Source organism: Rhynchophorus ferrugineus, unplaced genomic scaffold, assembly GCF_030347505.1.
Source record: "Rhynchophorus ferrugineus isolate W39M unplaced genomic scaffold, kcgeb_rfMv2 rfM5, whole genome shotgun sequence".
Classification (NCBI taxonomy): domain Eukaryota; kingdom Metazoa; phylum Arthropoda; class Insecta; order Coleoptera; family Curculionidae; genus Rhynchophorus; species Rhynchophorus ferrugineus.
The window spans coordinates 14,773,642-14,800,643 of record NW_027472584.1 but is presented as its reverse complement, the minus strand read 5'-3'; the positions used below and the strand labels follow the sequence as shown (position 1 = coordinate 14,800,643).

General features: G+C 29.5%; 1 protein-coding gene across 4 annotated transcripts in view; it reads right to left on the bottom strand.

The window, feature by feature from the left end:
- The window catches only part of Pi3K21B (phosphatidylinositol 3-kinase regulatory subunit alpha), a 107,492-nt gene that overhangs the window by 8,461 nt on the left and 72,029 nt on the right, over positions 1-27,002 (bottom strand). Inside the window, exon 1 of one of the 4 annotated variants that reach the window (XM_076404908.1) lies at positions 9,687-9,768. The exons of 2 other annotated variants lie outside the window; for them this stretch is intronic. Coding sequence is in view for 1 of the 2 variants with exons in the window: in XM_076404907.1 (XP_076261022.1) it covers positions 9,129-9,155 (27 nt within the window). In the remaining variant the exon portion in view is untranslated. Of the gene's footprint in view, positions 1-9,128; positions 9,227-9,686; positions 9,769-27,002 lie in introns of those variants that run through there. One more of the 4 variants, XM_076404907.1, reaches the window with a different exon arrangement.

Sequence of the window (27,002 nt, the reverse complement as noted above, 5' to 3'; positions counted from 1 at the left end):
TTTGTTACGAAATAATTAAATGATGATAAGGCAGCTATATATACTAAATGTTGGGTATAAAAATTAAAAACAGTATCAATAATTAAAACATGCCACACTACTGTGACTGTGAATTAATTTGATGCGATTTACAATACCATTTTTGTAACTATTTCACGTCAGAATTGACTGTTTAAAGAACTTATAGTTAATATACTCCATCAATCATTAAGGATTACATCTTAACATATCGACCAAAATACCCGAACACACCGATTCGTAAAGTAAATGGAAAGCGGACAAGAAAAACTGAAAAAGAGGAATTATTCGCTGAATACTTAGCAAACAATTCTCAACCTCACCTTGCTGACAGATGTGATACCTGACCTAATCCAAGTAAAAATTAAGGCAAGAGTTATAAATATAAATTTAATAATAAAAAACAGTGTTAAAAATCTCCAGGTTATGATCTAATAAGTGGCGAATTATTTAAACAACTACCAAAAACGGGCACAATAAAATTTGTACACTCATTCAATTTTACATACCTACATATACAAGAAATCGATAACCTACCAGTGATAATTGCTACCAGAGTAATTAAATATGCGAATGACAATGGATGCCAAGCTCAAGTGGAAAGACTATGTTAAGAAACGTGGTTAAAGAAATGTGGTGATTGCTTGGACAATCCAACTAACTGTTACACAATTTGAAGCCAGGGTGGACCTATAGTAATCAATTTTGGGGTTGTACAAAGAAATCCATTACCAATATGATTCAAACTTATCAAAATAATGTTCTCAGCAGCATTGTTAACACCTCATGATATACTACAAAATGGGAACATCCACAAATACCTAAAACGTATCAGCGGTCAGGCAATAAATTAAACAATTTGCGAAAAAAAACCTGACATTGCGTGAACATAAAAGCGTCGAAGTAGTACAACTATTTGATAACAGTGGTCTTACCCGGAGGTTGAGGAGACAAAAACCCTGTGAACTAGTTAAGCTATGTGTGAAAAATGCGCCATTTGTAAAGAGCACCAGTAGGAACACCTGAATCAAACGTTTATAAGTTTAAAGCCTGAAATTTTAGATCTATATTTTAAGCGCAATATTAAGGAAACATTATTAGAGAGCGTATAATTAGTTAATGTAGGTAATAACCTGTAATATATGTGCTATGTACTTTTTACGTTAAAACAAAATATAATTAACTAAAATTATAACAGGTCAATTGAAAAGTCACCTCACACATAAATGGCGCTACTAGAATTAAATCCATATGTTTTTTAGTTAGCGCTAACCCTCAAAAGATGCGATAAATTTGACAACTGTCGGATCATTAGTTTGTGAATTATAGAATTTTGAGTGAAGCAACTTTTGTTATTGTGAAAAAAATGGACAAAAAGGAATTTCGCGTGTTGATAAAATATTGTTTTTTATATATAATATACAGTTGAAGCAAAAACTTGTCTTGATATGCTAAGTTTAAACGTGGTGAAATGAGCACCGAAGACGGTGAACGCAGTGGACACCCAAAAGAGGTTGTTACAGTGTTTGAAGATGATCAAGCATAATAAACCTGAGGTTCTGCGTCGATATGTAATAATATGTAACAATGTCATGCGAGTGGACTGCACAGGATGAACTCACTTCAAAGGGTGCGAAAACCCAACAGTCGGCTGGCAAGGTTATGGCGTCTGTATTTTGGGATTCGCATGGAATAATTTTCATTGACTACCTTGAAAAAGCAAGGACTATCAACAGTGACTATTACAAAGCGTTATTGGACCGTTTGAAAGACGAAATCGCCGAAAAACGGCCGCATTTGATGAAAAAGAAAGTGTTGTTTCATCAAGACAATGCACCGTGTCACAAGTCAGTGAAAACGATGGCAAAAATCCATGAATCTGGCTTTAAATTGCTTCGTCAGCCATCGTACTCTCCAGATCTAGCCTCCAGCGACTATTTCCTGTTCTCAGATCTCAAAAGAATGCTCGCTGGGAAGAAATTTCGTCCAATGGAGAGGCCGAAACTGAGGCCTATTTTGAAGCAAAACGCAAGGGCAAATCGTACTACAAAATTGTATCGAAAGGTTGGAGGGTCGCTATCCCTTGAAGGGAATTATGTTGAATAAAAAAAAACTAATTTTGCCAAAAAATGTGTTTTACTATGGTAGGCCGTGGACTTTTCAATTGTCTTGTTAGAGGCCCGGCCACTTTTTAGAATAATTGAGAACGTATCAATTTTGGAACTGAGTCAAAGTACATAGAACGAACAGTAATAAAATACAAAATTTGATTAGTCCAGCTATACTATCAACTAAATGAAACGACATAAGATGAACTGAACTGATGATGAATATGAACAACAGAATCAATAAATGATTGGTTAACGTGACAGAAGACAACATGCTTGAGACATTTACTAAAGGAAATCAAGGAGGCTGTGCAATCACAGGCATCGGATTCGACACTTTGAAAAAATAATTTTGCACACAATTAGACCTAAAAACGTCTTGCCTTTATATAAAAAAAACTCAAAATTAAGTAACTATTATATCGATACCATATATAAATTCTAAAACTGTATTAAGTTAAATTAGTCGAATAATAAATGAAAAACTGTAATTATATTAAATCACCTACAATCACAAATTACCTAGACGTTTACAGTGATGCTGGAGACGACAGTATAAGTAAGCAGCTACATTAACAAATCGTTAAAGTGTTAAACTATACCAAGTCAAAAAGTACAGTCACCTTTTATGTCATTACGAATAAGGAATATATTCATATTTATTCATTCAAAAATGGCGCCTACCGCTTACGCCAATAGTAAAGCAGATAAAACCTCTCCCATTTAGGAGATGTTTGAATTTTAAATTTTCAACATCTACGACCACCGAAATAAATTAATATGTATTTGTATATAGTTACAATGATAATAAATAGAAACTCGATATTTCGTATCTTTGATTGCTTTACGATAATGTAAACCTTAAAAATGTTAATTTAACTGAGATCTGAGGCGCCCAATTTATTATACACGAGTCAGTTAGCCTAAAAAGGTCAGTAATTATTCACTAATCAAGGCTTTCAAGACTCTTAAGACAAGATTTCTGAACGTTAGCTATTAGTTGCGTGAAAATTAGCATGGAAAATGTTTCAAAACACGTCACTTTTTAAAACAAATTTTGAAATCAACTGATTAAAAAAGAACAGAAATTGTTTCGTAGAAATATTGGTTGTTTTCTCAGTTTTACCGCATACAATCTTATCACATATATATATATATAGTTGGTTAGGTCAGTGGGAACATCATGGTATCGATAAAACACAACCACATCTGAGGTTTTATAGGTATTTTAACTTTCCAAACTTACAGCAGATTATCTTGACTACGTTTTACACCGGATCGTTCCGAAAGTAACAAAAACAATTTTCGAAATTACCATTTCGTTTTATTATTTTATGAAATGACTGAAATTTTTATTTCTTAAAACTATATTTGGGAAATGTAATTTATAATTACTTACCACCTATGGCTTTATTAATTATAAATTAACTAAGTATATAATTTACGAAATGAGCTTGAACTTTTTTAGAATTAATCTATTAATTATTTTTATATCAAAAATATGTTTAAATTTTGAGGTATTGAAAAATATGTTTTTATTCCAATGATACATTTTTTACTGTATTAGATACTTGTATGTATTTTGATATCGATTGGTAAAAATGCGAGAATAAGTTATTCAGTATGAACAGACGCTAATGATAGAACTTTCAAAATTGTAATTTCGACATTACATTTGTTGATTGATTTGAAAAAATCTGCTGCTGCTTGGCCAGATGCAGATTATTCGTTTTGGTTTTAACGATTTAAAAAGAGGATATTGATTTATTAAAAACAGCGAACAACGTTTAATTATTTGGAACACGTTTTTTTTTTGGTCAAAATTGGTTTTATTCATCAACGTAATCTCCATCAAGAGCCACACGACTGTTCTAGCGCTGTTCTAACATTTGAATACCAATTTTGTAGAACCATTTATCTTTTGCCTCAAAATAGACCTGTCACCAGTTGCTGTCCACTCTGATGACGATCGTTTTGATTCCGGAGTGAAGTGATGGATCCATGTTTCATCCATTGTCACATATCGACGCAAAAATTCCAGTTTGTTACATTTAAACATGGCCAAACACTGCTCAGAATCATCAACGTCTTTGTTTTTGGTCAGCAGTGAACAAACGCGGCACCGACTTTGAACAGAGCTTTCCCATAGCCAAATGCTCATGCAATATAAAACCAACACGTTCTTTTGATATCTTTACGATATTAGCTAAGTCACGCAACTACATTTTGTGATCATTCAAAACGATTTTGTGGATTTTTTTTTCTGGCGTTACCACCTCATTTAGACGTCCACTGCGTTCTGCATCATCGGAGTCTCTACGACCACGTTTGAAGTCAGCAAACGAACGTTTTATTGTTGTTTCTGATAGAGTCCTTATAACACTTTTCATTGTCATTGCTCATAGCTTTACATCATGGAGTAGTGTAAAATTAAAACATTAAATTGTTTTCGATCCATTATTTTGAAAATAACAAAAGTAGGGTCACTTTTAGCACAATAACTCACAAACTTATGAGTAGAATATTATGAAATTTTAACAGCTTTCTTTTGATGGTTCTTTCTTTTATATTTTTTATTTTTATTCCTTATTTATTTTTATTTTATTTTTTATTATTATTCTTTCTTTGATAAAAAGCGGTGAATGCAATAAAACTAGCGCTATCTATGTGTTAGGCCCGAGACAGCCAATGTGTTATTTCCACAGGTTTATATGCGATGTGGAAGTTCCAAAAGGAGGGAAAATGGCCGAAGAACTGAAATTAATAATGCTATTTCCAACCGCTTTAACATGTCATTGCTTGCCAGACCAAAAAAGAGCTTTCTCTGCCATATTGTGACTGGCGATGAAAAATTAATCTATTACAAAAATCATGGGTCAGTCCAAGAGAGAAATCCACATCGACAGTAAAGCGAAATATTCATTTCCATAGAGTCAGTACTCTATTATGAGCTGCTAAAATCGAACGAAACTGTCACTACAGATATCTGCCGATGTCAATTGAACAAATTGAACCACGTATGTTTGCAAAGAAGTATACACGTTGCAACAGTTGTGAAGTGTACTCACCAAACATAACGCCTTCTAATTACCACTTAGAAAATGTAGGAATACAAAGATTAATGGATGATTGGATTGCTGCCAAAGTAACATCGTTCTATTGACACGGCGTCGTCATGCTATTAGAAATATGGGGAAAGTTCTGGTTGTATAATCTCATTGAAATAATAACGGAAAATATTTTTAAAGCATTGTTACCATAGTCAAGTGGGTACAATTTTGTTACATGATTATTTATAGAAACCAAATTCTGCTGCCATTTCTAGTGACCGTTTGAGATTAATTTTTGACGGACAGCTCAATGGACATTTTTCTTCAAGTATATCACATCTAATGGATTCTTATTAAAGTCAACGCAAGAGATATCGTGGAACCCTAAATAAAAATAAGAGTCTTCATGTGAACGATTTTTTCCCGTTTTCGCATAGAAATTACAAATTTTTAGAACTGAAAAATATTTAAGATAGTTTTAAAAATTATATATTTGATTATGATTATTCAATAGTATACACAAAATACATATTATTATTAAATATTCCTTTTTATTGGAGTTGTAAATATTATTAAAGACAAAATAATATTTTATATATAAATTTAGGGAATAAATGTTTTGTAAACATTCTAATTATATGATAGTAATGTCTTAAAAATATGCCAAAATCTAGCAAAACATATTTGAAAAATTGACTTTTATTTGATATAGTTTTTTAATTATTTTGTAAATAATATAATTATTTACTAGATAGTATTTAACTATGTTTATGTGAATAATATAATTATTGATCCCGATAGTCTATCTTTTATGATGATGTATAAAATCTAACAAAACAGATTACCAAAAATAACAATAATTTTGGCGTAAGATAATATGACTTTAGCAAATGATAATACAATGACCAAATCGCCTTTAATTACGTCTGACAATATACATTAATAATAAGTTTAGTGAATTACAGTAATAAACTATCTTTACTACCGGTACTACTTATGAACATCTAGTGAGACCTTGAATACGTTTTTATTGTATCTTTTTTTTGTGAAAATTACTTTAGACAGCTTTGTAGCCGTAATGGTTAAGGTAACAGGACAGGTCCTTCTACTACTGCGGCAGTTGGGGATTCGAATCCCAATAGCATATAAAAAATAATATATAGAAATTTAATTGTTTGATAGTCACTATTTCATTAGATCTAATCATTACTCAGAATAACTAATAATCAGAAGTCGCGAATCCCACCCTTATTATTTACAATATAGTGTTAATTGTAATTTTATTTATCGTGTGCCATATATTCATCAACATCATAAGACAAGAATAAAAACTATTAGGTCTAACCTAAGAGTTATATATGTTGAAATTATCTCAGAAATCCTTAGAAAAACACAAAATGTTTGAATTACGGTTAAAATTATCAAACAAATTTCATAATTTATCCAAATATTTGGATATAAAAATTATGCTAGAAAACTGACAAAGGCCGACCTTACTACTAAATGTTGATTCAGTTCTATTCATAAAGTACATAAAATAAAAAAAAAACCGAATGGAAACAATTATGCTAATCTATAATAACAAACAATACTCAATATTACAAAGCATTATTACATCGGATCAGTAGTACCCCTTTTAAGGGAAGTTAAATCTGAGAATTTTTCAACCGGTGATATAACTTACCCGACTAGAAAACGGATTAAACAAATAAATTTATTTAAAAATTGTTTAGCCACTGAATGGATGAAATACTAAGATTATAAAATGAACTAAAAAGTATGAAATATTACAGAATAAATTAGCAATGTAAATTGTAGTCTGTATCTAAAAGCAGACAATAACAAAAGAATGACGGAATAAATAAAGCGTTTAAATTAGTGTCATAAATTACAAATAAAAAACAATTTAAAAATGTATTTGTATGTGAAATATAAATAGTATCGCGCAGCAAATGCTTTAAATGCTGATACAAATTTAAAAAATAGTCTTTGATTGTTATATGACAATTTAAAAGCTTGAAAAATGTTAATTTATTTGATGTGACGCCCAATTTATTAAAACACACGAGTCAGAGATTCTAAAAAGGTCAGTAATTATTCACTGACCAAGGCCTTCAAGAATGTAAAGAATCTGACTCCTAATTACTTGATAGTTATATAAAATCGTTTAAGTTATACCGGTTAAAAATTTTAAATTTCAGTGCAATAAAAAAAATTGAGGAGAGTTATCTATCATTATTGACGATATCTGACAATGATTTTTTTACGTTGTTATCTTAATTTCTATGACACATTAAGATTAAAAAGAAATTGAACTGAATTTATCTTTATAAAAGGTCACTTTTAATTTTATCTGAACTATGAATTTTTTGGTATTCGTAAGATATTTCCAAGTAGAACAGCGAAAATTATATAAAAAAACTTAGTTTGAAAGCTATGAACTTTTGATGGATTTATAATGTGTTCGATGTTCTATGACAGCCGATACATTTTTAACTATATTTATTGTCACAATTACACACAAGTGAACAACATTCACATTAACATCTAAATTTTGAGTTCATTATTGAAATAAAATTAATAAGCTAAACATGATGATGATCACCTGATAGGCAAAACGTATGCTATATAAATACCTTTCAATATAACGTAGTATTTGAAGATGTTCTTTAAGACACACTAATTAATATATGGAACAATACTGTAACTTATTAAAATAGTGTAAGAATGAAAAATTTTATATTTATTTGAAACAAATGACAATGATCTAATTAGATGATAGCTGACGTAGCTAATAAACTGGATTGTTATATCTCCATGACTATTTCATGTATAATAAGGACTTTTTTTTGCTAGCAATTACGGATTATTTAAACTGGATCTACTACCTAACAAGACTAAACCATTAATCGACCAACTGACAAGCGATTAACTTAGACATCATCCGGTATTACCCAGCTTGGTTACCGGCGTGGCTCGGATGGTTATTCCTTGTAACTGTTACACTGTTACCTAGAGACTGCCCTGTGGAATTTGAACCCGCGACTGTCGCAGCCGTAGGAGGACCGTCCTGCTGCCTTAACCACAGCGGCTACCAAGTGGGCTTAAATATGATTGCTATAATTCCTATCTTTGAGGTACTAGAATTAATATGATTAAGTTTGTTATAACAGTAAGATTAGAGTTAAAATAAAGATACAGCAATTCATATGCGTAGGTCAAAATTAAACACAATACTACAACTTATGCAAACAGAATAGAATGAGCATGTAGGAATTACTGTGAGTATCCCAAAATTTGCCAGTATTTCAGAATTAATACGAATATATCAGAATTATACGTGAAAGTGAGCATATCAAAATGAAAATTAATTTGCTAACATTACTTGATATTCCAGAATTGATAGAAATATCATAATTGTATATCAGAAATAAAATGAGTAGGTTAGAAATTAAAATAAACGATGGAATAACATTAAAAGTATATGATCTAATTCGTATGAAAATGAGCATTAATCAGTATACCGAAGTTAACAAGAGCATATCATCTTTGATATAACAGGTAAGATTTGAGACGCGTTTATTAGCTAATACTAACCCTAATAGCTAAACGTTATTAGCTAAATATCAACAAAATAATTGTCGTATAACTATACAAAGAGATTACGAAAATTCAGATGATGTGAGTTAATACACGTTGATTCACGAGACAAGTCTTAACCTAATTATTTAATAAAATATTATTTTTAACTCTAATAATATGTGATAAATTAGTATAAACATAATGTAATATACTACGTAAGTATGTAAAATTGAATAAGACCTTACATCCTGATGATGATAACCTGTCTGACGAAACAAGAATCGAGTCACGTTTATAATAAATAAAATAAATATAATATATATATATATATATATATATATATTCACAAGGCAACAAATTTGAGACATACCGTAAAGAGAGTTCTAGTTTTACACATAATTATTCTAATAACACAATTTAGCGGACTATCAGCACAGCATTTGAGGCGAAACTAAGTCGTACAGCTATCAGGACGCGGACTTATCTCGCACGGCCAAGCCTTATCGTAGAATTAATTTAAAAAAAAACTTTAAATTTAAACATTATGAAAATGTGCACAAGAATCTATATATCTAATCTATATAAAATAAAGTAACCTTAGATAAAGAGGTCAAATACGATAAACCATTACCATATTTATTATCAGTGCTTCTGCATTCTTTTTCTGATAATACCAAAAAAAAACGATTTTCCATGATTTATTCTGCGATACCAACACGAGTACAGAGGGAAATAGAAAACTTTTAAATCTATCGGTCATAGACATTCATATTATTGATATAGAAAGTTGGCGAGTCTTAAAACTAACGGTAATACGCGTACAACATCAAGTATTAACATTTAAGTTTTCATTATATTAGATACATTATCTCATATATATATAGGAATGTGTTCTATAAATAAAACATAAAACCCAAAAAGCACTCACCTTAAACGCCCTGTATAAAAATAGAATTATTCGATTTTTTTTGTTTTGGCAGAAAAATTAGTAAACAGAGTTCACTGTTGATAATTTTATTGATGCAGTTGGTCGAACTGAATCATATATCCACAAGGACTGTTCGATAAAAATAACGTGTAATTTGTTCGACAAAAGTTACTGTAAATCATACAGTTCCACAGAAGACAAGAAAACCTAAAAATAAACTCACTATACTAAAACGATTATTTGAAAGTATTACGATATATACGCAATATATTTATAAAAACATATGTACGTGATAATTACACTTCATCTGGATATAAAAATCCATAATGATGAATTGAAATCAATTCAAGGTTAAATAGGATATGATTATTATATATCCTACACGAATATATAAAATTTATTATTAGTCTACAATATCTGAAAGTTTAAGGCTAAAGAATAGATCAGAAACAAGGAAAAAACGTTAATAAATTATGGGCAATAAATTCGAATATTATATGCAACCGAAACTAACTAAAATAACAATATTAAATTTTAAATAAGTGTGTTAGAATTTATGAGACAATTAGGCAACGCTGAAATAAAAATCTAAAATCTGCGAAGTGGCATTGCGACGTTGCCGTTACAAAAAAAATGTTTTAGTTCTGAGCAGCAGCTAAATCTTATGAAAATTGAATTAGTATACATTGCGAGCTGTTCTACCTTATATTTATAGTTAGAGGTATAACAATACTCATACTTGATAGTATTCTGAACATATGTATCAACAGTAACAGTGTTGCTTGAAATATTTCGTTTGGAATACATAAATAAATTTAAATTGTTTTATATACTCAGTAATATTTTACATGATTAATTTTCTGGTAATATAACGCTATAATTTATAGATAAAATAAGACGACACAATGTCTGTTCTGTATAGCACATATAGTAAAAGTAGGGTTTACTTGTTTATTATATTTTTAGATTTAATATTAAAACAAACGTTTGATATTATGTTGTTGGGAATATTTATAGTTTGAAAGCAGAAATCACATTTATGATAAGCTTTTTATAGCAAAGAATCTATTAAAATGAGTTTAAGATGTTAAATAAGTTTTTTTAATGTAAATATCCTTCGCATAGATTATGTATTATTAAAAATACAGATATTTTATAGCAATGATGACCTAAGCAAAAAATGTTAAATGATACAAAGTCTGTTCGGCATGGCAGATACAAAAAGTTCCGTTTCCATTTTTTTATCGTCAGATTTTTAGAGGCGATTGAAAAAAAAACATGTTGCTATTGAAATCAATAACGTGTTACTCTATAAAACATTTTAAAAATTTAATGTTGGTAATACTTTTAACGACACGTTAATTTATTTAAGCGAATATTAATTTAATAGCATAAATAATTTACAGCAAAGATGATCTAAGTAAAAAATGTTAAATGCTATGTCTGCTGGGCATGGTAGATACAGAAAGTTAAGATTTCATTTTTCATCATTAATGGCTTAGAGCAATGATGACCTTAGAAAAAAATGATTGAATGAAAGTCTGCTAGATACAGAAAGTTAACATGTTTTATCGTTAGATTTTTAGAACTGATAGAAAAAGAAAAAGCGTCGCTACTGAAATTAATAATTCTTGCTATACATATAGCACTATAAAAATGTAGTTATTAGTACATTCATAAAATGCTGTATTTGATGGTTTGAAGTAATGATTTAAATAAAAAAAGAAACAGTTTCCTTTTTCAAATTCAATCAATCAACAATTAGATCGTAAGATTTTTATAACTGATAGATATAAATAAAATGCTTGACTAAAAAATTTAAAAGACATCAATTGGTGTTAAAATATTAGGTCTTTACAAGTTGAGAGTTTAAAAATGTTTTCGATAGAATATGTTGAGCTAAGTATGCCAAAAATATAAATATTTTACAGAAATTATATTCCAAGTTATATATATATATATATATATATATATATATATATATATATATATATATATATAAATTCATACTGGTTTTGACATTCGACAAACAGAAACATTTTTTAAATTTCGATCCTATTCAAAAATGCTTCTACGATTTTTCTTGAGTTCAGTTGTCCCATATTGTATGGTTACTAATGACTATATCTGCAAAAAGCTCTGTTTAAATGGTTGCCATTCCAAAGTTAAACCAGGAAGGCACTTGACAATTTGACAGTATAGTTGTGAAATGTTATATAAACATTACATTCTAAAACCTAGCAGTGCACCTCAAGTCAAGGACAAATACTTATCATACAGTAGTTTAAAACACAATATGAAAAAATGTTAACCAATACTGTCTTTAATACAACACTGTTTTCTAGGTATATCTTTGCAATATTTTTTATATATATTTTAAAGTCTTCATTTTACCAACGCGGGTTTATCTGGACTGGACCTATTATTTAACGTGGACTCCGAACCACGGTCCTCGGTATTAAGACTATCAACTGGCGAGTGACCAACTTCTCTGATATTCTGTCTTATCCAGCCTGGTTACTGGCGTGACTGGAATCATTTACCTTATCGGATTTTACACTCTTGCCTAGGACAATCACAAATATTAAATAATAACAAACATAGATTTACGACTAAGCACCACTATACAAGACCGTCCTGTCGCCTTTACCACTGTGCCAACTAAACCGGCTATTTTAATTTTTAACACACTTTATTTGAAACTGTTACTTTCAGATCCATTCCCAAGAAATATATAAATATAATGTTAACAGATCCTATACACGTGTCAATAAATTTCGATATTAAATATTTATAATTATTATTAAATGTTATAATTTAAAATGGTGATTTAACATAATTTTTTTATACATATTTTAAAGTCTCCTTTTACTAACTATAGGTTTATCTGGACTGGGCCTAAAGTTTAACGTGGGCTCCGAACTACGGCCTTCAACATTAAGCCTACCGACTGGCGAGTGACCAACTCTAGAAATCATCCCAGAAGACATCCGGTCTTATCCAGCCTGGCTACTGGCGTGACTGGGATCACTTTCCTTGTCGGATTTTACACTCTCGCCTAGGACAATCACAAATTTTAAACAATCGCAAACATAAATTTACGACCATGCCCCAGCAGGATTCGAACACTCGACTATCGCAACAGTAGGATGACCGTCCCACCACCTTTACCACTGCGCTACCAAGCCGGCGATTTAACATAATTGACGAAAAACTACTGTGATAAAAAATAGCAAGACGTACATTTAGAAATAATATTTTTTCGTTAGTTTGGTATGACCCCAACTGCTCTCGGTGACAAATTTTAAAATCATTAGTTGATAAGATTCACTTTCATTCAAACAATAACACAAATTAAAGAAAAAATTCAGGAAGAAGTTACATTAGATTGTTTTAAAAATAACTATTTGCCTTCCTAAACAGTCTAACAGGTCAATTGAAAAGTCTCCGGCCTACCATAGTATAACACATTTTGTTGGCAAAATTTTTTTTTATTCAACATAATTCCCTTTGTGAGGGTGATACCCTGATTATAGCAACTCTCCAACTTTTCGATACCATTCTTGTAGTATGATTTTTCCTTTGCATCAAAATAGGCCTCAGTGTCGTTAATGACCTCTTCATTCTGTGATCTGAGAACAGGAAATAGTCGCTGGAGGCCAGGTTTGGAGAATATGATGGATGGATGGATTTTTGTCATCGTTTTCACTGACTTGTGACACGGTGCATTGTCTTGGTGAAACAGCACTTTCTTTTTCTTCGAATGCGACCGTTTTTCGGCGATTTCGTCCTTCAAACTTCCTTTTTCAAGGTAGTCAACGAAAATATTATTTCATGCGCACCTCAAAATACAGATGCCATAACCTTGCCAGTCGACTGTTGCATTTTCTCACGTTTTGGAACGGGTTCATACTGTGCAGCCCACTCGGATGACTGCCGATTGGACTTCGGAGTGAAATGATGGAGCCATGTTTCATCCATTGTCACATATCGACGCAAAAACTCGAGTTTATTATACTTGATCATCTTCAAACACTGCTCCGAATCATCAACATCAACTCGTTGTTTTTGGTCAAAAGTGAGCTAGTGCGGCACCCACTTTGGACAGAGCTTCTTCATATCTAAATATTCGTGAATGATATGATGTATACGTTCAGTTGATATCTTTAGAGTGTCTGCTACTTCATTCAATTTAAATTTACGGGCATTCCAAATCATTTTGTTGATTTTTTCGTCGGTAACAAGCTCTATTGGGCGTCCACTGCGTTCACCGTCTGCGATGGTCATTTCACCACGTTTAAACTTAGCACACCAATCCTTCATGGTTGATTTTCCTGGGGTAGTGTCCGGAACCTCGGCATCAAACCAAATTTTTGCTTCAACTGAATTTACTCCCTTTAAAAAGCAATATTTTACCAGCACGCGAAATACCTTTTTATGCATTTTTTACAAAATAACAAAAGTTGCTTCACTCAAAATGCTATAATTTACAAACTAATGATCCGACAGCTGTCAAATTTATACACGCATCTTCTGAGGGTTAGGGCTAACTAAAAAACATATGGATTTAATTCTAGTAGCACCATCTATGTGTCAGGCCGGGGACTTTTCAAATGACTTGTTACATTAGGTTGTTTTAAAATAACCGCCCCCAATTGTCGCCTTCCCAAACACTCTATATGAACATGTCACTTGGTCATCTAGAGCAAGTGATTTCCATAGAAGTGTAGACGACAATGAACGTCCGTTCTTCAACATACCAACGTCATAAATCTTAAAAATTGATGAGTGAAAACCTTGTTGGCATAACCAGCTTAACACCCGGGTCAATTCAATTAATTTTAAAAGTAAACTTTTATCTTACACGAGTGTTTTTGTTTCGTCTTCAACGCTCATTTTTTTTAAATATAGAGAGTCGTCAACTATTTCGAAAATTGGGAAAAACAGTAGACTTAAATACATTCTATTAAAGGGCGGTTATTATAAAATGGACGAAATAATTTTGGAAAAATAAATAATGTTTTTCCTGCACCTTATTTTAAATGTATTCTTATTCTTAGACCACACAGGTGTATTATTTTAATATATTATTTTTTGGTAAATATAGTTATAAAATATATAGTACATTTAAAACTCCAATAAAAACAAATATAAAAATATTAGTTGAGCCATGGTCCATGTATCTATCTATACACTGATAAACTGGTTGTTTTAATATACACAATACTTCATATATCATTAACTATAAATGCGTTCCAATGATGACCCAAAACGAAAAAAGTGATAGAAAGTATCTTCTTTATTGTGGATACGGTTCAATTTTTACATTTTACACATGTACGGATAATATAAAATAATATGAAGATGTATAAGGCATGTATCGATCCAATAAATTTATGTTTACATATAATTCTAGCTAACTGAAAACGAAAATGTTTAAAAACAGCACAAAACTCGAGAAGATAAGATACGAAAAAAAAATACAGCTGTTGCAAATGGGGTAATATCTCAGCGACGAGGAAGGCCATATCAAGACATCGAATTTTATTAGAATACACTTAATATAATTTCATTTTTGTTTCCGTTTTTATTTCCTATGCACTAATCAATTTAATCAAACTTTGGCATAAAAAAACAAATTGTAAACATACGTTTAAAGATAACACATCGGCTGAAAAGTCTAACATATAGATGGCGCTAGATTTATTGCATTTCAGTTAGTGCTAACCTTCAAAAGAAAGCTATTAAAACCTCATGATATTCTACCCATAAGTTTGTGAGTTATTGTGCTAAGGGTGACACTACTATTGTTATTTTCAAAACAATGGATAAAAAATAATTTTGTGTATTAATTTTACACTGTTTCTTGTTTCTTGATGAAAATACCGGTCAAGCGAAGCAACACCTTGAAAAGTGTTAAAAGGACTACATCAGAAACAACAATAAAACGTTGATTTGCTGACCTCAAACGTGGTCGTAGAGACACCGATGATGAAGAACTCGGTGAACTTCCAAATGAAATATCCCAGAATGAAAATACCCAGAAATATAATCCCGGATGTTGAACACGGGTGGGGTACCAGCAGCGCCAAGTAGAACCCGATAACGAGTAGCTGGCAACCCCGAGACGTTTATCTAGGATGTTATTGAAGAGTATTTACAATCATTCAGTAACCGACCATCGCCTGGTTTAGACGTGCCACCATCGACTGCCCATGCCTCGTCACCAGGTAACACCGCTGCCATCCGTTTTATCTATTTTTGTATTTTCTACATTTTTTATGTGGCCAATAAATAACGGTTACATAATGTAAACAACACTGTTTCAGTTCGTTTTACCTCCAGTCACCGAGCCACATCTAATTTACCCTAAAGGTTGTTAAATATTATATACCAATTTAAACGAGACAACAATATATCATGCTATTCCATTATGAAATGGTAACGTCAAATATAGCTACGTTTTAACTCGTATGATTAACGTCGAAGGTGTAGAGTTCGAGCAAAGTTTGCTCGTTTTAATCTCATCAATTGTTTTCATTTTCAGAAAGCAAGTATTTTATCACAGCTTGATATCTTATTTTTTTTAACTGTATAATGACAAAAGCCTTCCTATTTGAATGACCACCATTCATGCTATCACAACTGCGTGTTTACAGTTGTGTTAGCGCTATAAAACCCATAATTATGAAAAAATACTCTCATCATACAACCCTCGTATATGATCAATTCTTATATCCGGAACTGTAACTCTGATGATGTTCACTTAATCACTTATTGCATGTTACCTCTTAAATGTGCTACCACATGGTTTCATTCTAAGCTGCATTAAGATATGCGACTTTAAAGTTATCCGAAATTACTACTTTCGCAAACCATTATATACATTGTCAAATTTTAATTATAAAATAAGTATTCCATCTTACTCGTATATAGATTTTCTACAAAGACTCTTTTTTAAATTTAGATTTCAATAAAAAAATCCAATGTTATAAAAACTATTTGTAGTTAATTATATAGAGATAATCCTCGTAGGCTATATCCGGTCAAATTATTTAATTTTTAATTTAATTTAATAATTTTAAAAATATATGACACCATTTTAAAATTAACATATTCTACGGTTGTATCAGATCACATTCGTTAAAAAAATGTATATAGAATCATGTCTATCAACGAATAAAAGGGCACCATATTTATACCTCTTAGTTTCTTCAAAATATTTTAACAATAGGACAGAATCTGACAACATCGTCATTCGGGTTAATTTAGATTTCAATAATAAAATCCAATGTTATAAAAACTATTTGTAGTTAATTATATAGAGATAATCCTCGTAGGCTATATCCGGTCAAATTATTTAATTTTTAATTTAATTTAATAATTTTAAAAATATATGACACCATTTTAAAATTAACATATTCTACGGTTGTATCAGATCACATTCGTTAAAAAAATGTATATAGAATCATGCCTATCAACGAATAAAAGGGCACCATATTTATACCTCTTTGTTTCTTCAAAATATTTTAACAATAGGACAGAATCTGATAACATCGTCATTCGGGTTAATTTAGATTTCAATAATAAAATCCAATGTTATAAAAACTATTTGTAGTTAATTATATAGAGATAATCCTCGTAGGCTATATCCGGTCAAATTATTTAATTTTTAATTTAATTTAATAATTTTAAAAATATATGACACCATTTTAAAATTAACATATTCTACGGTTGTATCAGATCACATTCGTTAAAAAAATGTATATAGAATCATGCCTATCAACGAATAAAAGGGCACCATATTTATACCTCTTTGTTTCTTCAAAATATTTTAACAATAGGACAGAATCTGACAACATCGTCATTCGGGTTAATTTAGATTTCAATAATAAAATCCAAAGTTATAAAAACTATTTGTAGTTAATTATATACAGATAAACCTCGTAGGCTATATCCGGTCAAATTATTTAATTTTTAATTTAATTTAATAATTTTAAAAATATATGACACCATTTTAAAATTAACATATTCTACGGTAGTATCAGATCATATTCGTTAAAAAAATGTATATAGAATCATGCCTATCAACGAATAAAAGGGCACCATATTTATACCTCTTAGTTTCTTCAAAATATTTTAACAATAGGACAGAATCTGACAACATCGTCATTCGGGTTAATTTAGATTTCAATAATAAAATCCAAAGTTATAAAAACTATTTGTAGTTAATTATATACAGATAAACCTCGTAGGCTATATCCGGTCAAATTATTTAATTTTGAATTTAATTTAATAATTTTAAAAATATATGACACCATTTTAAAATTAACATATTCTACGGTAGTATCAGATCATATTCGTTAAAAAAATGTATATAGAATCATGCCTATCAACGAATAAAAGGGCACCATATTTATACCTCTTAGTTTCTTCAAAATATTTTAACAATAGGACAGAATCTGACAACATCGTCATTCGGGTTAATTTAGATTTCAATAATAAAATCCAAAGTTATAAAAACTATTTGTAGTTAATTATATACAGATAAACCTCGTAGGCTATATCCGGTCAAATTATTTAATTTTGAATTTAATTTAATAATTTTAAAAATATATGACACCATTTTAAAATTAACATATTCTACGGTAGTATCAGATCATATTCGTTAAAAAAATGTATATAGAATCATGCCTATCAACGAATAAAAGGGCACCATATTTATACCTCTTTGTTTCTTCAAAATATTTTAACAATAGGACAGAATCTGATAACATCGTCATTCGGGTTAATTTAGATTTCAATAATAAAATCCAATGTTATAAAAACTATTTGTAGTTAATTATATAGAGATAATCCTCGTAGGCTATATCCGGTCAAATTATTTAATTTTTAATTTAATTTAATAATTTTAAAAATATATGACACCATTTTAAAATTAACATATTCTACGGTTGTATCAGATCACATTCGTTAAAAAAATGTATATAGAATCATGCCTATCGACGAATAAAAGGGCACCATATTTATACCTCTTAGTTTCTTCAAAATATTTTAACAATAGGACAGAATCTGACAACATCGTCATTCGGGTTAATTTAGATTTCAATAATAAAATCCAATGTTATAAAAACTATTTGTAGTTAATTATATACAGATAAACCTCGTAGGCTATATCCGGTCAAATTATTTAATTTTTAATTTAATTTAATAATTTTAAAAATATATGACACCATTTTAAAATTAACATATTCTACGGTTGTATCAGATCACATTCGTTAAAAAAATGTATATAGAATCATGCCTATCGACGAATAAAAGGGCACCATATTTATACCTCTTAGTTTCTTCAAAATATTTTAACAATAGGACAGAATCTGACAACATCGTCATTCGGGTTAATTTAGATTTCAATAATAAAATCCAATGTTATAAAAACTATTTGTAGTTAATTATATACAGATAAACCTCGTAGGCTATATCCGGTCAAATTATTTAATTTTTAATTTAATTTAATAATTTTAAAAATATATGACACCATTTTAAAATTAACATATTCTACGGTTGTATCAGATCACATTCGTTAAAAAAATGTATATAGAATCATGCCTATCGACGAATAAAAGGGCACCATATTTATACCTCTTAGTTTCTTCAAAATATTTTAACAATAGGACAGAATCTGACAACATCGTCATTCGGGTTAATTTAGATTTCAATAATAAAATCCAATGTTATAAAAACTATTTGTAGTTAATTATATACAGACAAACCTCGTAGGCTATATCCGGTCAAATTATTTAATTTTTAATTTAATTTAATAATTTTAAAAATATATGACACCATTTTAAAATTAACATATTCTACGGTTGTATCAGATCACATTCGTTAAAAAAATGTATATAGAATCATGCCTATCGACGAATAAAAGGGCACCATATTTATACCTCTTAGTTTCTTCAAAATATTTTAACAATAGGACAGAATCTGACAACATCGTCATTCGGGTTAATTTAGATTTCAATAATAAAATCCAATGTTATAAAAACTATTTGTAGTTAATTATATACAGATAAACCTCGTAGGCTATATCCGGTCAAATTATTTAATTTTTAATTTAATTTAATAATTTTAAAAATATATGACACCATTTTAAAATTAACATATTCTACGGTTGTATCAGATCACATTCGTTAAAAAAATGTATATAGAATCATGCCTATCGACGAATAAAAGGGCACCATATTTATACCTCTTAGTTTCTTCAAAATATTTTAACAATAGGACAGAATCTGACAACATCGTCATTCGGGTTAATTTAGATTTCAATAATAAAATCCAATGTTATAAAAACTATTTGTAGTTAATTATATACAGATAAACCTCGTAGGCTATATCCGGTCAAATTATTTAATTTTTAATTTAATTTAATAATTTTAAAAATATATGACACCATTTTAAAATTAACATATTCTACGGTTGTATCAGATCACATTCGTTAAAAAAATGTATATAGAATCATGCCTATCGACGAATAAAAGGGCACCATATTTATACCTCTTAGTTTCTTCAAAATATTTTAGCAATCGGACAGAACCTGGCAACACCGCCCTTCGGGTTAATTTAGGAATAGAGAGCCAGGGCTAGCTATTACGTAACGCCGAATGTACCCCCTCAATGCCCTTTATGCGTGAAACAAAAGGGTGTTACTACATCTCTTGTTTCTCAATCCAAATGAGAACACTCAGTATCTAAAGCTTTAAAAAATCTTCGTATTAAGATAGGAAAAAGATTATTTTAGAAACTATAGTTTTAGACGTTTGCTATACCTATAATATATGTACATAAAAGCTATATCTTACTTTTAATTAATTTTTTAAAATAGTCTCTTCAATAGTTCTGTGTTATTTAGTGTCTTACATCGTAGATTTATTTTATATAGTAATGTGATATAATTTAAATAATATTTGGTAAAATCAACCGGAACAAAACAAAATATATATTAAATAACTATACGGTACAAACAGAAAATAAATAAATAAAACTAAAAAAATTCAGCAAATATAAAATAAGATGTAAAACTTAATCATAAACAAATACATAAAATAAATAACATGTACATATATTTGTACACAAGATAAAGTAGAATAAACAAATTAACAAAATAAGAGTATATAAGACAATAGTGTACATAAAAATGTAAAATACAAATATTATTATATTAGATTATTATAAAGGTCATTCACCAAAAATGGAAAAGATGTAATCAAGTTTCTTTCTTATCCAAAGAAGTTTGTGGTCATGTCGGCATTGTTTTTAGTGCAATTTTGATTACGGTTTTATTAAAATAGAATCATAAAAATAAAATCGAACGAGATCAGTCTTTATACTATTGATATTAATGAAACAATAGAATATAATATATATGATACAATCTACATTATGCGAAAAACGTATCAAAAACTGTGAAACAATAAAAAAATATTCATTAATATTAATTTCGTACACTATCGACCACAAAATACATTTTAGGAGCCTGATTGAGGAATAACCCTCAACTGCTTCAGCGAATTTTCTTATATCATTCTAATCGACCTTAAAAGCTTTTCTTGGTGTAAGTGGGTGGTGACTGTAGCTTCAAAAAAAGGAAGTTACACGGCTTGTGTTTGTCAAAATTTGAAAATCATTTGGTGACACATTTTATAACCAAAATAAGTCACGAGGTAACGAATAGACTGAAAAGATGTGTCCCATTACTTGACTCAACTCCAAGATCCATATAACAAGTTTCGACTATCAGATTTACAATTTTGTTGGTCATAATCTGTATTTGTATATGTATTTGACATGCACATACACAAAATTTCATCTGAAACACAATATTTAAGATAAATTCCTGACTCAACTAATTTTTATACATAATATATACGGCGCATATCATCTACAGCAATCGAATTGGTAGTTATATTTTTAGATTTGATGGTAGCGATGAATGAACGGCGTGTTTAATGATGAGCATTTGAAACAGAAGCTAAGCAATATTTGTTATTGTATTTCTGAGTATGCTTTGGAATTAAAACATTAAAACTAAATAACATAGTTTGCAATATAAAAATGTAAATCTATATACATTTTTGTATTATATTGTAAACATGCACTATATTGAGTTAAATTTAAATTCTATTTAAACGCTTGAAATCGAAACAGTCTAAGGAATACTGTGCTCACATAAAACCAAGGTTAAGGTGTCATAGGATGCTCCTCACGAGAGAGAACTGAAAGTGAACTGTTTAATGCTAGATTTTCTTGTAAAATTTTCTGAACTCGCAGACATAATTAGTATTTTAGATTTTATAATTAAATATTTTTTATTATTACGATATTAAAAAACATTTATATTAATTACAATAACACCATATTTGAGAGATATTAATGATTCAAAACCAATACTAAGCTCGTTCGCTAGTTCCTGACTCTGCAAATGCCCGAAACTTCTATAGTAACCAAATAGTAAGATAAATGTGAAATAAAAATATAAAACTTATCTAAGTATAACATCACTAAAAACAACAATAAACATATCGAAATAACACCGTTAAATAAATATGTTAAGTAAAATAATATAATAATAAGTAATAGAATAAAAATTGTTTTTCGAAATGAAAATGAGCCAGGTATGCTATGAGATTCTTTATTCTATTGTTCTAAGTTGTTATTCTTTCAAAATAATATACCTTTAAAGAAAAACAATCAAAGAAATCCAATTAACAACATTGTTGTTGCCATCGTGACCTAATTATTAATATTATCTTTATTCCCTTATATTTATAGACAGCATAATGATTACAATAAGCGATTTATAAAATGATCAATGATTGTACATATATAAAATAATAAATTTAATAAACAAGCTTGATTGTGATTAATCGATTGGCCAATAAACGTGAATCAATATCTACGAATATGCATCATACAACAAAAGAAAACAACTAAAAGAAACATAAAAAGATTTATTTTATTTTCATACAATCATAAAAACAACATAAGCAGCTTACTCCAAATAATATCTTCTATAAGAATTATCTGTTATATTTTCACGTTCTATTGTTACAATTTTTTTGAGGTTTTCATATTCATTTTATTTTAACGGCCATTGTTACCATATTTTTCTTTGTAAGTAATTTTATTCTTGTTTTGTCCGGTATAACGTATTTGTACCTGTATTGGTGTGAATGTAATGTATTTTGGATTTAATCTTTGAGAAAGGAAAAATTGGATACTTTAATAAAACTGACTTAAGGTTAGAAGAGAAAAAACTATACCGATAATATTCATATATGAAAAGAAGTGCTTGAAGATAAAAACACATTTTGTATAATTAGAGCTCATACGAAAAAGTTCGTAGCACTCCATTAAGTTAGTCTGGCCCTTTGTGATATTTTCCTGTTCATAATTTCTATGACTCAATAAAGACTACTTTCACGGCAACAATACAAGCTTTGATAGATAAATTGTGTTTTGACAAGATATCAATCGATATATGAAAATATCCATGGTTGGGAACATTATTGAAGTTTTGTGAGCAAATACTAGAAGAAGAAGAGGAAAGATGGAGAGAAAAAAAAAGAGAATTACTTTGCGACACTTGAAAAAACTAAATGTTATTCAAGTGATGCTTGCCAACTTTTTACATGATCAAAAATTAATTTTGTAATAAAATACTCATGATAATGAACAGCATTCATGGTAATGACACATACAAATTATACACAAAAAACATGTGAAATTACACTTTTCATTCAAATAGATTCGTTACATTTTTTCATATACTAAGGAATAAAATATATCAAGTGAAGTAGTAATTTAGACTAATATAAAAGACAACTAATTGGAAATTGAAACTTGTCCAAAAAAAGCAGGAGAGGAAATTCAATTAATCAAAATTACCATGATTGAACCACGACAAATAAAAAATTACCTTTTTATTTTATTTTATTTCGGCAAACTATCGGGAAAATAAGCAACAATTTTCGACTGTATATGTGTGTATGTGTATGTGAGAGACGTACAAAAACTTAATGAAGTTAAGAGTTTTAGGATATTTTATATTCAGACATCGAATGATATGAAGGTATATATCAAGGTCATATATAGGCTTAATACTTAATAAGTAATATTTTTAATAATGCTAAGGAAGATTAATATTTCGAAAAATAATAATGTACAACTTTTTTGCCATAAAGCACCGAATATATAACAAATCCCTTAAAACTAATTTACAGTTTTTCCAACATTTCTATTTAAAATTATGTAAAGTAGATTAATCAAACCAGCTTTCATAGTTTGGAGAAAAATTTGATTGTTTGATTGTCTACATTTTGTTTTGGTGGCATCTGTTTAACCTGTTATTTATTACTCACTAATGTCTCTATGTGTCTAAGCCAATAAACTGCAATAATAGTAATATAACTCAGATCATCGCTCAAATTTAGCCAGATCTAGGTGGTAGAACCGGTGAAAATTGGAACACTTACATCTGTGCCAATTTTGTTAATACCTCACAAACAAATTGTTTAATTTAATCTCAACACCGACTCAGTTTTACTGAAAACCTCTATAATTTTTGTATTTAATATGATGAAAGGTACTCATAGTTCTATAATACCCAATACATTTCAATCAAAATATTTTTTTTCTGGGTTGAAACTGAATGACTGATAATAAACTATCACCTTAGTAATAATTCTTGTATCCAATTAATCTATTCTTACCTTTATTAAATAATCCACTTAATATTAAATTGTTTTTAATGTTATAATCTTACAGATCCTCTATACCTCAAAATTAACAGCTAGAGATTCACGTAAATATATCAGAATCTAGTTAACAAAAAAAAAATTGTCTTCAGATATTATTGATGGGTTAATGTCTCAGATTGATCTACACTAACTAAAACCTTATTTCATTTAATTGTTGGCATTATGGCAAAAGACTCTCTGCCTAGAGCTATAAAATAATGACAAGTGACAGTCAACGATCTCAACAAAGATCCCCCAAGTTGATACAGTGGTCAACGCGACAGGACGGTCATCCTACTGTTGCGATAGTCGCGAGGTCGAATCCTGCTGGGGCATAGATGTACTTTATGTTCCGACAAGGAATAACCATCTCAGTCAAGCCAGTAACTACCACAGCCTGGTTGTCTTCTGGGATGGGCTCTATATTCGTCAATGACCTGTCGGTAGGCTTAATGCCGAGGACCGTGGTTCGGAGCCCACGTTAAACTGTAGGTCCAGTCTACATAAACCCTTGTTAGTAAAAAGGAGACTTTAAAATATTTTTAAAAATTACACCAAGTAAACATATAAGCGGCTGATATTATTGAACCAGTTAAAAATCTATTAAATTTAGATATTATTGATTTTACTTAAAGTATTATAAACATATAGTTAAAAAAGTATAAACTAAAATCATTTCATTGTAACCTAAAACTCTTTTTAAAACAAAACCGTTAAATCATTTTTACTCACCGGTCGTAGTATCAACACCATTTATCGCCATTAAACATTCTAACGATCCAAAAATTTCGCCGACAATTTCGAACAGAAATACAAGCGCAGTTTGCAACGCTTAAAAAATAACTTAATTTATTTATTTATAACTCGATGGGATCCTTTTTTTAACATTAACATACGGTATTTCGTGGCAAGTTTATGCTCATAGGTTACATGCCGATCTGAATAACATTAATACTTCAGTCTATTTTGATAACGAACCTTGAAGGCTTTTTTAGATTTTGCTCCTTGGCCAATAGTTACTGATTTTATGCAAATGGACAATTCCAATAAATATCAAATAAAAAATATTATATATATATATATATATATATATCACACGAATTTATATTGTTCAACAATGGGGTTCAAATTCAGTAAAAACAACGTCGATATCATTCAAAGATATCCATATAAAGCTTTTGGATGTACTTGGATTTCACTTATACTTGCACCTAACGGAGTTAAAATTTTAGAAATTGTTTATATAAAACTATTATAAAAATATTTATTGATACAAATAGAGAAAAAAACATACTCAGCAATTTTGTGTAAAAACTTTACTATTAACACAGTACCTCATAATTATTTGTTTGACAAATATAATTATACGCTAAGAATAAAGTTATTGTAGATAAATACCATGCTACATATTCAGTAATATAAAATCTACCAAGTGAATCAGTTTAAAACACACAATTGTTATATTAAGAGAACAAATTTGTACACATCAAATGTATGCAAAATTTTATGTATTGTCACAGTGAAGACACGATAAATCGAAATCAAATCGGTGAATATAGAAAGTCAATAAGGAAATATGCAATTTCTTGTAGAAATACGGAACTATCATTAAGAAGACTGCTTAAAAACATTTTCAAGTAAAACTACTTTCTGCAGTTATAGATAAGATAGCCCACAACTCAAAACTTTCAAAATTAATTAAAAACCTTAATATATAAAAACAATATCTATTATGACTTTAATCATCAACATGGTCATCGTAAGAAAATCATTACAAAAGAATGTCGTCAAAGAAAAACCAATGAACGTTCTATTTTGTAATAAACATCATAAATATCCTATGTCTCCCTGAATGAATATAGTTCTTTCTTAACCTTCATAAACCCTCAAACATATATATAAATAACTCATGAGCTAATCTAAATGTGACTAAGGGCGAAATAATAACAAGAAAATATTATAAAACGGTTCTAGACAAAAATGTAATACATTTTTTGGCAATACGGTAATTACAATAAAACGTAGTAAGAGTAAGAATATAATATAAGAATATAACATAAATTAATAAAAGTTTCTTCCTAGATTAGAACATGTTGAGGATTTGAATGGTCGTAAGATAAAACTATCGATCACGCTATCACAAAAGAAACTGGCAGATATTGTGATCGATGACACAGGCGACAGTGTAAGGCCAATAAATAATGGAAAAGTTCCTGGGAACCCATCAGTGTAACTGTTATCAAAGTTTTTAAACTTTCTCGGAGCGTATATTTGTATTGGGAATTTAAATTACTTGACATTAAAACACTTCTTTATATGACGTTCAAATAAAATATTTAGAAGTATAATATAAATTTATAAATGTATAATATATATCATGTAAAGAAGACAGATGGAAGACCTAGGAAAATGCCTTGTTTTACATCTTTTGGTTTTGTATAAATAAACAACTGTATTTATATAGATATACAGATTATATACAGATAAGTTGATGTTTATATCATTCAAAATATAATTC